This window comes from Heloderma suspectum, chromosome 1, assembly GCF_057233095.1.
Source record: "Heloderma suspectum isolate Gila_16-S chromosome 1, 16-S_ref, whole genome shotgun sequence".
NCBI lineage: Eukaryota > Metazoa > Chordata > Lepidosauria > Squamata > Helodermatidae > Heloderma > Heloderma suspectum.
The window spans coordinates 148,553,940-148,569,376 of record NC_139458.1 but is presented as its reverse complement, the minus strand read 5'-3'; the positions used below and the strand labels follow the sequence as shown (position 1 = coordinate 148,569,376).

General features: G+C 44.2%; 1 protein-coding gene across 1 annotated transcript in view; it reads left to right on the top strand.

Annotated features, from left to right (window-relative positions):
* Nucleotides 1-15,437, top strand: part of CNTNAP5 (contactin associated protein family member 5) — a 664,045-nt gene that overhangs the window by 578,757 nt on the left and 69,851 nt on the right. The window contains exons 16-18 of the mRNA XM_084806776.1: nucleotides 959-1,129; nucleotides 5,597-5,815; nucleotides 9,838-10,077. Of these exons, the coding sequence (XP_084662902.1) occupies nucleotides 959-1,129; nucleotides 5,597-5,815; nucleotides 9,838-10,077 (630 nt within the window). The remainder of the gene's footprint in view (nucleotides 1-958; nucleotides 1,130-5,596; nucleotides 5,816-9,837; nucleotides 10,078-15,437) is intronic.

Below are 15,437 nucleotides of genomic sequence, written 5' to 3'. Positions count from 1 at the left end.
ATAAAATTAAGAAATCCTAATTAAGGAAATCAGACCCACCAACAGTGTTCCACTATTCCAAAACTAAAGTTCCTTGTGAGTAAGCCCCACAGAACTAGGGATGGCATGGGATTCCGAAGAGGGGGTGGAGTCCGACAGACTCCCCCCCCCCCATCCAGCCTCCCAGACCCCACTCACCAAGCCCTGGGGCGCTGACAGACCCGGCCGCAGAATGCCTCAGAGCTTGGCAACCAGCTGGGAGCACCATGGCACCCCAGTGCTCTTGCCCTGGCCTCCTCTCAAGGAGGCCAAGCAAGAGCACTAGGGTCTGGCAGCACCAGGACCCATCTTGACAGCTGGCATGGGGACAGCTGGCACCAGGAAGCCCTTGACAGCTGGCACGGGGAGGAAGGGTCTCGGCGGTACTGCAGTGCTCTCGCCCTGGCCTCCCCGGTGTTGGGGGCTGGCCGCACTAAGGACTCCGTCAGTCAAGCCCTTGTGCAGAGAGTCTTTGTTTGTTTGTTTGTTTGTTTGTTTGTTTCATCAGGGTTAGCAAACAGAAGTTGTTGGTGTTGTTGTCTGTTTAAACATCTCAGGAATGTAGAAGCAGTTGTAAAGAATGGGGTGGTGGTGGTGGGAAGAAGATAAATGTTAGTTGGTAACTGAAGAAATACATTTGGCTGTCTAAAGAAGGCCTCCATAAGACCATTAAATTCAAGGTCTATAATTACTTAGCTGCACCACTGATTAGACAGCTGGGTTTGTGATGGGTGTGTAAACAGAATGATGAGTTTCCTGCCTTGTGCAGAAGTAGAATAAAGTGTGTATGCATGTGTGTGTAATAGCGTTTTTTATCAGTTTCATCCTCCTGATTTCCTTTCTTTTATCTCTTTTTATGAGCCCCTAAAAGGATGTGTTTTGCAGTTTTGGTCACTACCTGCTTATGATTAACTATAGAGAAGGTTGTTGCTATTTGCAGGACAGTTCTGGAATGCAGCTTCTTTCAACACCGAGGCCTCGTACCTTCTTTTCCCCACCTTCCATGCAGAGTTCACTGCAGACATTTCCTTCTTCTTCAAAACAACTGCTATGTCTGGGGTCTTCTTGGAAAATCTGGGCATGAGAGACTTCATCCGAGTTGAAATAAGCTGTGAGTGCATACATTACAATTTTGGTGCATTGTCCATTCCGTACATCTGAGAAGGGACTTAGAGTTTCTAGTGAGCTTTCAAAGAAGCTCTTGAAAAGACTGGAATTAAATTTCCAGAACTGGAAAGCTTGGACCTTGGGAAATATTCTATGGCTATCAGGACTGTGTTGGATAAGCAAGAATCAAGAGTGATTCAAAAGCTGCAGCTGGCAGCACCAAGAACCATCCCAGATATGCTGTGTGTGAACTACGGTTCTTCTTGCTGTCTGCCAAATTTTAATATCCTTCCACCACAGTATTAAAATGGATAGGGGCAAGCATCTTTGAGGAGAATTCTCTGTGGGAAAAGATGACACTTTATGTACACTTTCTCTCTCTCGATCACTCACTATGTGTGTGTGGGGGGGGGAAGAGAGAGAGAGAGAGGCAGGCAGGCAGGCAGGCTGAATATGTATGCACAATGTAGGATGTATAGGTATGCTCCTGAATGTGTGAATATACCCATATTGCCACTTGTATTTTAAGAGGCTCATGATGGACCATGGGACATTCATTTGGCCTAATTCCAGACACAGTTGCTTGTGCCAGTCCCTGTGCCAGAACAGCACCAGCTGTAATAGTAGTAACAGACTGGGGAGAAGGCACGTCAGAAATGGTGTTTTTGGTAGTGATTGTATGTGATCATATTGTAGCACACTGGCAGCAAGGGTATGGTTTCTCAGGAATTGTATTCTATCTATTTAGAAGATCTACATGTGAAGTGATAGGTTATTTTGTAGGGTGGTGGTTAGGGATGGCGGAGAATTTCTCCCCGAAACTTTGGGGGGCCGAGTGCCAACGTGTTCAGCCCCCCGAAGAAGTTTCGGGGAGAAATTCTCTGCCCCCCTGCCCCCCGCCCCCCCCTGGGATGGGACTTACCTTTCCCGAATGTCCCTCCTGGGGGCGGGTCCCGGCAGCGGTTCGTCAGGTCTTCGTCGGGGCGGGGGCAGCAGCCGATCTTTCGACCGGCTGCCACCGCCGCCATTCCAATAAAAGAAAAAAAAAACCGCCCCCATGATAGGCTATGTGACGATTAACGTAGCCTATCATGGCTAGATTTGCAAAGTCAGCCGTGATAGGCTACGTTAATCGTCACGTAGCCTATCACGGGTGACTTAAAAAAAAAAAAAGCGCGTACGCAAATAGCGGCCCCCATAGGGAGCTGCCATTCCCGTTCCTTATTTGGTCACTGTAGTCTACGTAAAGATTACGTAGACTACGGCGAAAATAAGGGCAACGCAAATAGCGTTGCCCTTATTTTCGCCGTAGTCTACGTAAAGATTTACGTAGACTACAGTGACCAAATAAGGAACGTGAATGGCGGCTCCCTATGGGGGCCGCCATTTGCGTACGCGCTTTTTTTTTTTTTAAGTCACCCGTGATAGGCTACGTGACGATTTACGTAGCCTATCATGGCTGACTTTGCAGATCTAGCCATGATAGGCTACTTTAATCGTCACGTAGCCTATCATGGGGGCGTTTGTTTGTTTTTTTAACTTTTTATTTCGTGGCCGGGCAAGGCAAGGCGCCTCCTCCCCAGCCTGAATTTCGGCCGGGCGAGGCAGGAAGCCTCCCCCCCAGCCTGAACTTCGCGGGGAGAGCAGCGAAGCGCCTCCCCCCCACCGCGAAAAGCTGCGAGACCAGGTAAGTGACTTTCGTGCACCCCTAGTGGTGGTGGTGGTGTGTACCACAACCATCCAGAGTAAGGAGTTTGTGCGCAATGCTTCAAAACTCCGCAGTGAAGAGAAAATAAAGTTACTGAGTCCAGTGCTAGCTGCGCTGTGTCATTGTCTAGGGATGTCAGAGAAATATGCAACAGATTCAAATGACTTAAATTTCTATGAATCTGATCTGTGGATTCTGGAGCAGACTGGCTTTTTCTAGGTTGCACAGATTCCTCAGACTTGTGGACCCATTTTCTTTACTGAATTTGTGCAAATGTGCATCAGCTGAGCAAGTGTGTAAAAGTACATTAGCACTGATGCACACTTGCAAATGAATAACATTCTTATACAAGAAATCAAATTCCATCAATGAGAAGATGATGAAATGAAAGACACCTGACAATCCACAAAGCACAAGACAGAAGAGATTTTTAAAAATCCATACATCCCTGCTGTTGCCATTGTCTCTCACCTGGAGCAGCACACAAAATGGCTTCTTTTCATTGATGGTGTATGATATCAGATATCAATTCCTTGCCTTTCCTGGTGTTAGATGCTCTTGGCTGTTGGTAAATAGTACTTATGCAATATGCCATTAGAAAGTAGTTGGCATGCACAGGAACAGGAAGAGAGAGAGAGAGAGAGAGAGAGAGAGAGATCCAAACACACAGAGGATCATAATGTTCCTTTTGTGGCTTGTCAATCACACAGCTTCACTCTGGGACTGAATTGTAATTACTGCCCAGTATATTAAAGAACAAACTAATTGGTAGTTTTAACTTATCTTTTATTCTGCTGGGTTAACTTATTAATGGAGGGGTGATAGTGTTGTGGCTTTGGAGTGAAATAAGGTCCTTCTGTTCCAGGTTCCATCAGGCTGAACAAACGTGGAATAAAGTGCCATCATTTTTATAATATGGTTATAATAACTTCAACATAAAATTTAATAAAATAAGGCCTCCAAGGCTCTTTGATTCATTAAACCCATGGTAAATGCTGTGGTGCATTATCACTAGGTAATGAGGTATGGTTTAGTGTTAATTGCACATCAAAGTCCTATTTGGTTGACACTTCAGTGTGCTGTATTTCATTCTCAAGGGCCATTTAAAAAAAAAGCAGGGCTATGAGATGATGTCAAAATAATGCAATCTATCAAGATGATAGTTTAGCATTCACTTTGATGAAAAAGAATCAGCTGCTGAAAAATGTGGGCAAGCTTTCCATTAGAATGTGAGTGTCTTATTAGGAGCTTTTTAGGCCAAATGAATTTTGAAGCTAAAAGGCCATATTTTGAGGGTAGTCCACAGATCAGCTGCTGTGGGTGCAAGTGTGGCATGATCTGATGCAGGACTAGGAATGCCTAAACTCATTGAAATCAACAGCTCCATGGACTCTCAGGAAAAGGTTGCAAGGTTGGTGGTCACAGCATCTACCCCAAGATGTTTGTGTTTGTTTGTGTCTGACTGTGAGCTTTGTCCATCCATTTTAGACTTCCTTACTGCTGACTTAATATTGCCACTGTGCCTGCCTGCTGCAGCCTGTCTTCCTGGAGCTGAGCCCCTATTAACTCTGCTTTTACCCTACATCTGAACTTGCCAAGACTTATCTCAAGACTGAACCCTAAAACATGGTGTATGCCCCCTCTGGCTTGTAGCAAATGTCCTAGAAATGATGTGATTGATAAGGTGTGTTGAGAGGCAATTTAATAAGAATACAAAACAAATCCTGAAGTATTTCAAGTAAGTCCATTCTTTATGAAGGGATATAAGAGAAGTGATGTTCAGTTTTTTGTTTTGTTTTTCAGGTCAGTTCCTCAGTTACGCTCCTTTCTATGAGCTTCAAGAAATCTGTCCCACATTTTTTTGTGGAACACATCTTCCTTAGCTTATTTTTAAGTTCTTCTGCTTTGTTTGGCTCTGAGCTTCTTTGACCTTCTTCCTTTCTGTTCAGTTGTTGCCAAGTTGGTTTGTGCAGGTTCCAGCTTGTCAGTGATTTAAGCAGCAGAATAATCTATGTGATGATCATACTATAGTTTGATTCTACTTTCCCTTTAAATCAATAGGGAGAGAACCATACTGACTTTAGTCAGATAGTAGGCTTTTGAAAGTCTAAAGTTCAGAGAGGCTTTAAAAAGCACAAATGTGGTTGATTTCAACAGCAAATTAGAAGACATGTTAAACCCTCACATTGTTTGAAAGCCATCTAGTTTTGAATTTGTTCTAACAAATGTTTGTTGAGAAGTGTTCTCAACAAGTTATTCATATCTCTGAAAATATTAACCACACCTTAATGTTCTTTCTGCACCTCACCCTCCAATAGCTATTCATATTTGCAAGGCCACCTTATCTCCATGCTTTCTTCAAACCTTGAGCAATCTAGAAGCAGTAGCATGAACATCCTTCCTGGATTTTATTGTGGGCCTACCAAATTGTATGAAGTGATCTTTTTCCTCCTACAAGTAGCCCCCACTGTTATTCTACTAGCCAAAATGGTTTCCATAAGTAGTGAATCAGCCAAGTGCAAAGAGAAGTGGAAGAAACATTGCATAGCACTCACCCACACACAGCATGTTGAAATTAAAAAAATGAAAACAGTTGATCACTGACAAGTGACCTGATTTACAACAAAGTTTCATATGGGAGAGTGGAAGTGGAAGTGAACAACCAAAATGTTGTTTGTTGGCTAAAGAAATCATAATATTCTTCCATAGATATGCTTTTCCTTAGTATCAACATGAGATACTCATATTCCTTATTCTTTACAGCTCCTAAAGTGATCACCTTCACAGTAGATGTTGGGAATGGTCCGGTTGAAGTCACTGTTCAGTCTCCAAAGCCCCTGAATGACAACCAGTGGCATTATTTGCATGCTGAACGGAATCTCAAGGAAACCTCTCTCCAGGTGGACAACCTACCGAAGAAGATTCTGGAAGCACCTGCTGAAGGACACTTCCGATTGCAGCTGAATAATCCATTATTTGTAGGTAGGGACTGCTGACTGGTGTTTATTGATGTCCATTGATCTAAAGTAGATGGAAATGCTTTTGGTTATCAGATATTTAATGTCATTGGTTGCTTGCTCCATAAGCTTGCAAGGACGAAGTAGAAGTTGCTTGGGCTAATAAGGATGGGTGAGAAATTTGTTACCAGATTTGCACTTCCTGAACATGCACATGAACTGAAACAGTTATATGGTGATATTCACACTTTTCAGAATGTTGCAATCCAGTTACTAAAATAAATGTGCTCCAAAATGCATATATTATAGAAAACACTTTATTTTAGGGGGAAATTGCTTGTAAAACATGTGTATATTTGGAAGAGTGTTACAAACATGTGTATCTTTTGAGAAATGCACACAAAAATACTTATGGATTTTTGTGTGGTCTTGGCTTAGATTTTTGCAGTGAAATGAACTGATATAAACTTAGCTGAGTTGTGCCACTATTCAACAAGATGATGAATTTCTAGCTTGGGAAGGAAGACTGGGGCTAATTTTACCACTCAGGTTTGGGGCTCACAGGGAAGATGGGAACAGACTTACTTAGGTAAGCTCACATCTTAGGTAAGGTCACATCAGGTCAAGTTTCTTCTGGTAAGATCTCTTCCAGTAAGGTCATGCCTTGTAAAATTTCTTCTGGTAGTCACAACAGGAAAATCTCAATAAACAGGATCACACTAGGGATGAACAAATCCATCCATCTTAGGGATGGCATGGGCACCCGATCGGGTCCAGGAGTCCAGTGGACTCCCCCCTGCTTGTGCCCCCGAGCTGTGCTCGCTGGGCCCTGCCCTCACTTGGCCCCCTCTGCACTTGCCAAGTCACTGGTGCTCACCCAGGACTCATCCCGGAGGACTGCGATCACCATTTTGCAGAAAGGCAATTGCGAACATGTGCACATCAAGTTGTACACAAAATGGCACCACAAATCGCCCATATACACAAGATTACAGGCATAAATGGGCCAGTCACGCCTGTAATCTTTCATACATGGGTGATTCACAGTGCAATTTTGCATACAACTAGATGTGCACATATTTGCAATTGCCATTTTTTTCACAAAATGGTGCTCGTGGCACTCGAGGATGGGTCCTGGCAGCTCGGCAAGTGGCAGGGATCTGGGGGCACATGAGCAGGGGCGAAGGCTGGATGGGCACCCAGAGAACCCAGATGGGGGTGTGTCCATCAATCTCTAACCTCAGCAGAGAGCTGAAGCATGATGAAGGTTGGTATAGCCTGCTCTGCAGTTGGCCCCAGCACCTCACCTCCCTGGTAGAGCTGGCTGTGCTTTCTAAAGAGCCCTTGTCTGGTTCTGTAATCACTGGCTTCTTCAAGGAGTGGGAGCAGGAGACACTATTGGGGAGTTTATCCTCTGAGTCTGAGGAAGGCAGAAGCATCATGTCCTCAGGTTGAGAGGGATCAGGATGAGATGCTGAAGTTTCTGCCTGAATGGAGCAGCCTTTATCTCCTCCTCATCTATTCCTCAGGACACTTCAGATGGGCTGGTATGTGGTCATGACACATGAAGCAAGCAGTTCATGAAAGGATTAAGGAGGTATCTTGCTTCTTTCTTCTCTTCTTCCACCTAATTGGAAGGGGTGTGTGTGTGTGTGTGTGAACTGATTTCTGGCTTGAATTTTGGGGGCAACATTCCATTCAAAATTCCAACAGCACTGTATTGTGCATGGAGGTGAATTACTTCAATAAGCTCAGTTAAATACATTTGCATCCCATAACAGTGTAAAGCAGAAGGGTAAGTTCTCTTCTTCTCCATTCTGAGTTGCTTTATTTCAGTGTTTACCTCTTCATAGGGATGTGCAGATTTTGTTCAGTTCATTCCATCTGTGTTTCATGGGTTGTCAGCCATCTTTCATTCAGTCATCCACTCATTGACAGAATCGGATTTTATGTACGAGAATTTAGTTTGTGTTTGCAAATGTGCATTTGCGCTAGTATGTGCTTCTGCAAGTCCACAGAATCTGTGTGACTTGGTAAAAGCTGACTTGCTGTGGAGTCCACAGGTCAGATTCCTAGAAACCTGAACTCATTTCAATCTGTTGCAGATTTCTCCAACGTCCCTACTTCTACATGACAGAGGATCCAAAATTCAGATGCATGTTCATGAATGTTTATTATTCTTATGTCAGAGCTTCCCATTCTGTCACTTGCCATTCTGTAACTTTGAAGCTCAGTAGCCCTTTGTAGCCTTTTAGTCTAAGGGTCTGGAGTTGGTAGCGTTTCCATATGCTGTCCATACTCAGAATCAATGAAACAGGTAGATTACTGTTGTTTTCTCAAAAATGAATAGGAAACAGGAAATGATGAGCAGTGGAACCACTAAGAGCTGCTGGATTGTCACCCACAGAACCATTGAACATGGCTTCATCTTGGCTACTATGACTTGTTTCTGACAAATAGTCACTGTAATTCTCTGAGGTGCTTATGAATACACTGGAAACTTGAAATTAGACTGATATACAAACCTTTGTGAGGAAGGTTCTGTCTTTTATATGTGGGGAAAAGAATTACATAAGTATAATTCTTGCATTTACTTATTCCTCCTATTTGCCTTTATCTCAGTTTTAAGCTCCAAGATATTTAAACATGCTTCAGTTTTTCTACGCACACCATCCTAGAACATCTTGTAATTCTAATTGTTAAAGGATTCAGTAACCAAATACAGATGAAGACAACAGAAATTTTCTCCAAGTCAATAGTGATGAATCACAAGTACAAGGGGGCATACATCAAAATTTAATTCACTAGCCTCTAGGAATACAAATCAGGCATATTTTAATTATTTTACTAATAGTAAAACTATTACTTTTACAAGTTCGATGTCTTTTACTAACTATTGTTATGTACAACTATGCTTGGGCCTCACAAAATGATTTATGAGGTATACATGTTGTTAAGGTATTTCTACAATAGATTAAAGCTTGCAATTTAGTATATACTAGTCCCAATGTACCCTTGTAACTAGAAATGTCTAGTGAGCGAAATGTGTGATGTGGATTGTACCACGTAAGGCTAGGCAACACTTTAGAAAGGGGCAACTAAGTCATGCATTCAATGGAGTAATTATTAGACTGGAGAAAAGGTGAGGCAATGGAGGATTTCCAGTGGAAGTCAGGAATATAAATCTAAAAATGGGACAAGCCATATATATGACTTAACCAAAGGCTAGTTCCTCTTTCATACACTATAAAAATCCTTGAGATAAAATGCATTTCCATTGCCACTTGCCAGCCAGAAATGTATCTGTGCTTGCAGAATGTGAATTGTATTTACTAGGAAGGAGGATAAAAGGAGCTCTCCAGGGTCTGCAACTGAAGTCTTTGCTAACCTGCTACTACAGATCTCCTTTAACCAATGATTAAACCTAGGTCCTTAACACAGCAAAGCATGTACTACTGAGCTTTGTCTATGCATTACTAGACCAGCCCTACATGTTATGACTTGACACAACAGATATCACAAGTAAGTAGCTCCAGTGCCTGAAAACATAACATGGAAAAGAGAATGTAATTAGGTATGGGTATGGCATGAGTGCTACCAAATCCTTATTAGGGATATTTCACACTGGCAGAGACTTGCAAGAATACTATTCTGCTCTCAGTTTGGAATGTAGGAAGCATCCCTAAGATGATAAAAGCCTCAGAACAAATTTATTAACCCTTCAAAACCAGTGCCCATGTTAGCTTTTAACTCATTAACTTTATTCCACCAATCTCCACTGCATATTGTCACTGCAAGTTGGATCCTCACCAGACTGCAGAAAGGAAGCCCACTAGATATATGAGTTCATGGTTACATGTGCCCTTCATGCTCCCCTCACATGAGTGCTCACACACATTAATATGGCATCATTGGGCATGTATTTTACAATTTCTGAAGTGGCTTCTCACTGCACATTCTGAAAAATATCTTCAGTAAGGACTTTACTTTGTAAAAGGTGAGTGGTTAAAATACAAGCTGTATGTACTTCCTCTTTCCTTAATACAGGGGCAACTGCTTCCAGACAGCAAGGTTTTATGGGGTGTATTCGCTCTCTTCATCTAAATGGGCAGAGACTTGACCTTGAAGAGAGGGCCAAAGTGATTCCTGGTGTCAAACCTGGATGCCCTGGACACTGCAGCAGTTACGGTAGTCTTTGCCACAATGGAGGAAAATGTGTGGAGAAGTTCAGTGGATACTTGTGCGATTGCACCAATTCTCCATATGAAGGACCATTCTGTAGAGAAGGTATGGCCATGTAATGGAATCATAGATATTTCCCCCCTTCCCATGAAGCTCGAGTTGGTCAGAATGAATTATGTAAAGTAATTGGAGGGAAGCTGTGGAGAAATGTTGATTTTTAATGTCACTTTCCAATTACTAAGAACTCTTGGCCAAAATTGTATAATTAGAAATGCAGGTTTATTTGTTTAATTTTGGAATAGTTAAATAGAACTCATTTGATATCAAGTAGGTTGAAATGCATGGCATCCATTTCAGGAATGCACATAGGAGTTCACAACCAATACAGGGGCAGGAAAACAGATAGTCAGAAAACTGGAGTGGGATAGTTATCCCTCAGAATGTGAAATTATTTTTCATTCGAAGAATATGTCCACAAATGTTCTGTGAAGCAGGGAATGGTCAAGCAAGCCTGAGTGCAGCAATGGAGGTTCCAAAAACAAAAAGCACCAGCAGGTAGGGATGATGCTAGGGATGTACGAAACTCACTTGCCTTTTAGAAGGGTGACATTCATGGTGGGGGGGGAGGTGCTCCATCCCTCCCCCCGAAATTCTCTCTGGCCAGCTCCGCTCCTCAGAGATTCCACGGAGCCGCCAGCCGGAGCCTCCCGCAGCTGGACATCCAGCCTCTGGGCAGTTTGCAGGGACGCAAACAGCGGCTGCCGTAGCCGCCGCCATTTCATCCCTGTATTTTGCCGTGATAGGCTACATAAATATTTATGTAGCCTATCATGGAAAACAAAAACAAAACAAAACAGCGAACGCAAATGGCGACGGCTACGGCGGCCACCATTTGCATTCCCCTTTTTTTTTTTGCTGTTTCAGCCTACGTAGGCTAAATAAATAGCCTATTTACGTAGGCTATTACAGCAACAAAAAAAAAGGAACGCAAATGGCGTAGTGGCCGCCATTTGCGTTCCCCCCCCTTTTTTTGCCGTAATAGCCTATGTAAATATTAACATAGGCTAAAACGGCCAAAAAAAGGGAACGCAAATGGCGGCCACCGTAGCCGCCATTTGCGTTCCCTTAGTTTTGCCGTGATAGGCTATGTAAATACTTACGTAGCCTATCACGGCTTCTGCAGGGATGCAAATGGTGTCCCTGCATTAGCCATGATAGGCTACATAAGTATTTACGTAGCCTATCACGGCTATACGAAGGAAGCGAATGGCGGCCACAGACGCAGATGCCATTCGCAAGTCAGCATGGATGGCAGCAGGTAGGTGGTCCATTCCGGGCCCATTTTGCGGGGTAGGGGGTGGGGGGCTTCATTCCGCCATGGATTTCGGCCTCACCAAGATCCATGGGGGAATTCTCTGCCATCCCTAGATGGTGCAGGATCCTGACTGGGGCTTGAAGCCCAGCAAGAAATCACCAGCTCAGCCCCACAAAGGCCGGTCCTCAGACCCCACACCTGCCCGGCTCGGCACATGCTGAGCTAGGAAGCATGCGGGCATCCAATATCTCAATGAGCACCATTTGCCACTCAAATGGCTGCTTGTTCTTTTCTGTAAATATCCCATCTTCACAAAAGGGGGCTTAAAAGGACAATGTCCGCAATATTACAGGCATAAATGGAGCATTCACACCTGTAATTTTGCATAAGTACACAACATGACCTACCCAGAAGCACCTGAGCCACCATGGTTGCACACAGCAGTGGCTCGTTAGGGACGAGAGGCACCTGCCAGGTGCTTGCCAAGCTGTGGGGTGCTTGCCAAATGGGTCCACATGTCCTCCATGGTTCGATGAGCAGAGTTCAGGAGGGCAGGCAGGGGGGGGAATCCATCAGACTCTACACACACACCGTGCAGACTCTCGCAACCTCCCTAGTAGTAAAACCCCCACTGAGAAGGCCCAGGAATCATACAGATCTTAATGCTGGGCCAGCAAGTAGGGCTTCCAACAATGATCTTAGGCAGGTCTATAAGGGAGTAGGTGGCCCTTCAAAAAACCTGGACCCAAGCCATTCAAGGCCTTAAAGGTCAAACCCATCACTTTGAAAGGGGCCTGGGAATGCACCAGCAACTAGTGCAACTGGTGCAGGATTGGTGTAACATGATCTGACTGTCTAACCCCAACAAGGACTCAAATGGTCACATTCTGCACCAGCTGAAGTTTCTGAACTATCTCCAAAGGCAGCCCCATGTAAAGTGTATTACAGTAGTCCAGTCTAGATGTAACTAGAGCATGCATAACTGAGGATAGGTCTGCCTTCCCTAGATAGGGCTGTAGCTGACATACCAAGCGACTTTGGTAAAAGACAGTCCCAGCTACTGCCACCACCTGTGCTTCCAGAGACAGATTGAATCCAGAAGCTACAAACTAGGTCCTCCAGGGGGAGTGCAACCCTGTGCAAAACCAGCTGAATCCTGCTATCCAGAATGGCAGATTTGCCCACCCACAGTACTTCTGTCCTGACTAAATTAAGCTTCAGCTTGTTCACCATCATCTATCCCAAAGCCAAAACCAACTTCAAGCACCTATTCAGGACTCAGGAGAAAAGCTGAAAAAAGAGGTAGAACTGCATGTCAGCCTCATATTGGTGAGACACCACAGAGCAAAGTTCTAAACTTCTCCCAGCATTCCAAGTAGATGTTAAATAGCATGGGGGATGATATGGAACCTTGTGATACCCTACAAGCCAAAGGTCTCAGGGCAGAATAGAAGTCTCCCAGCACCACCACTTTTTTAAGGAAATAGAGAGGAGGCTGTGAAGTTTATTGTAGCAGCAGTGCAATTTATTAAGGGCTAGAGGTGGTTGTTGTGATGTATATAGCTTTAACAGAACCTGCCATTTATAGCTCTTGCTGGAGGCAAAAGTGGAGCTTCTCTCCATCTCTTTCTTAGTATGGGCCTTGGAGTTGAGACAGTGTGCCACACAACACTTCAAAAGTTAGTTTTTGCATGTATTGTAGTAATAAATAAAAACCTGTTGAGAAGGTACCTGAATCTATTGCATGCTGCCTGGAGAGAAGAGCCTAAGATTGGACTGCAAGCTGAGCGGGTCACCTGCCCCCCGCAATATTAACTACAACTTTGAAAAGAGCCAGGGAAAGCATTGAGAGTTTCAGCTGTGGCTGGAAATACATTGTTCAAACCCACTGAAAAGCAACAGAAGAGTAGAACTGGTATACAAATTTCTCAGAGGCCAGGTCTACCTATCTCAATGCCCCTCTAGCACAAGGCCTTGTCACTGCTCAGTCACCAGATCTACGAGAAATGGTGGACATGTTCCCTGAAGCTATCAGGTCTTTTGAGAAATGTGCAACCATACACAAAATGTGCAGTTCCAGAAAAAATATGCAATGCCAAAAGAAGATTGCTGCATTTCAGAATTCAAGCAATGCAAAAGTTATATAGTTAGCTGATGTAAAAAGTGGCTGATAACTAGGGCTGTGCACAGACCACCACAACCCATTTTGGAGGCCAATTCAGAGCTTTGGATTTGGCTCTGACCCACTTAGGACTGATTCGCACCCAATCTAACCCACGCCGGATCCGAAGCAAAATTCGGAAATGTGAATTATTCAGATTTTAATTTGCCCATTGACTTGCATTAAAAAACAGAAATGGCCATAACTTTTTTTTTAGTTTTTATGATAAATCCATGACATTTGGAGACCTAGCAGCCCCTATGGAGCTGACTGAACCTGCCAAATTTCAGACAGTTGGGTCCAGTGGCTTTTGTGCTAGCCATGCATAAAGTTTCCTTTTCTCAGAAACAAAAAAAAGGTAAAATCTGTCAAGCCCCACACAGGGGTTTAGAGATCTTAATCAGAAGGTGACAATTAGGAGGTCACTATCCCTAATCTCTGGTGTAGGTTTCTTTGAAGTGCAAAATAACCCCTCTCCCCTAGTACTTCCCTTTTGTCTGTCAAATCTGCTGCTATTCAGCTTCACTGGATGACCTGAGGCTTCTCATTAAGGGATGAAAAAAGTTAAACCTCCTGGGCTGCAATAAACATAAACACTGGGCTGCAACATAAACATAGTAAGATGCTTCATATGTGTGTTGAGTGTAGTGCTTTGCCCCACAGCATATATTGCACTGTATATGAACTGCTTTGGCCACACACTGTTTGCTTGTGCACAATAATGTGTGTGCTGCACTCACACAGTACACACATGCACGAGACCAAAAGAAAAGTGCAGATTCAGAAAGAAAAAAACTACCTACACAAGCTGGCGGGGCAGTGGGGGAAATAACACTAACACTATCTGTCTAAAGCCTAACAGAAGAGGAAAGGGGTGTGTGTTGGGGGGACGGTATTCTTTTCTTTATAGGAAGAATATAGATGAAGAGTTGAGAAATAAGAAGGGAAGGAATAGTAATTGAGATGGGGTGTGTGGAGAGCCAAATAATAAAAAGTAAGGCAAGGAGCCTAGGAAGACTAAGAAATGAAATTGAGAAGGGCTGGGTAGGTACTGGGAAGAAGCTGCATTAGCACAATCCAATAATAAAAAAACCTCTCTTTTTTTACCAGCTCTCTCTCACACTTGGAAATGAAAGCAGATTCTCCTGTTATATGTGATTGCAGACTGGAGGATTAACCATTCAGCCCTAGAGAGATGTCACTTGCCAAGGCTCAGGTTCACCCCTCCTGACTTCTGCTCTCCCCCTCCCTAATCTTCAGCAAATTGTTACATCTCCAGACAGGCTGTCTAGGCTTCAGAATCATCCGGATCGGTCTGAAGTGATCCAAATTGATTTGGATTGATCTGACCCACTTCAGACCGATCTGGATCTGCTTCGGATCCAGACTGATTTGGTCCAAATCACCTTGCTTCGGTTCAGAATTCGGATCTGGAATGGAACGGTGCACAGACCTACTGATAAGAACATAAAAAGAAGGTGAGCAGGGTCCTCTAGAACCCTAAAACCTGTTCAGACATACTCAATGCTCCACCCACTGCTCAAGCACTCCCCTCACCTCCAAAGACTTGACTTTCTAGAGCTGCCTTCCCCAATCTGGTGCCCTCCAGATGTTTTGGACTTCAACCCCCTTCAGCCCCAGCCAGCATGGCCAATGATCAGGAACGCTGGGCATCATCATCCAAAACATTTAGAATGTACCAGATTGGAAGACTAGGGATGGATGAGCCCATCTCTTAGGGGTGCACGAACCCCACTCACCTTCATCCCCTGGGAGGTCTGTGTAGGTGGAGGTGATCCAGTCCTCCCCCCGGAAACCTCCCCAGCCGGCTCCACTCTGAGGCGAGTCCGCAGAGCTGCTGGCTAGGGCCGGCCGCTGCCAGACTTCCGGCCGCGGCTGGTGTACTGCCTTCATTGCGAGCTGCCATTTTGCACAACAATGGCAGCTCAGGCTCTTCTGGGGAGGGAATATTGTGGAAGTGGCAGCATG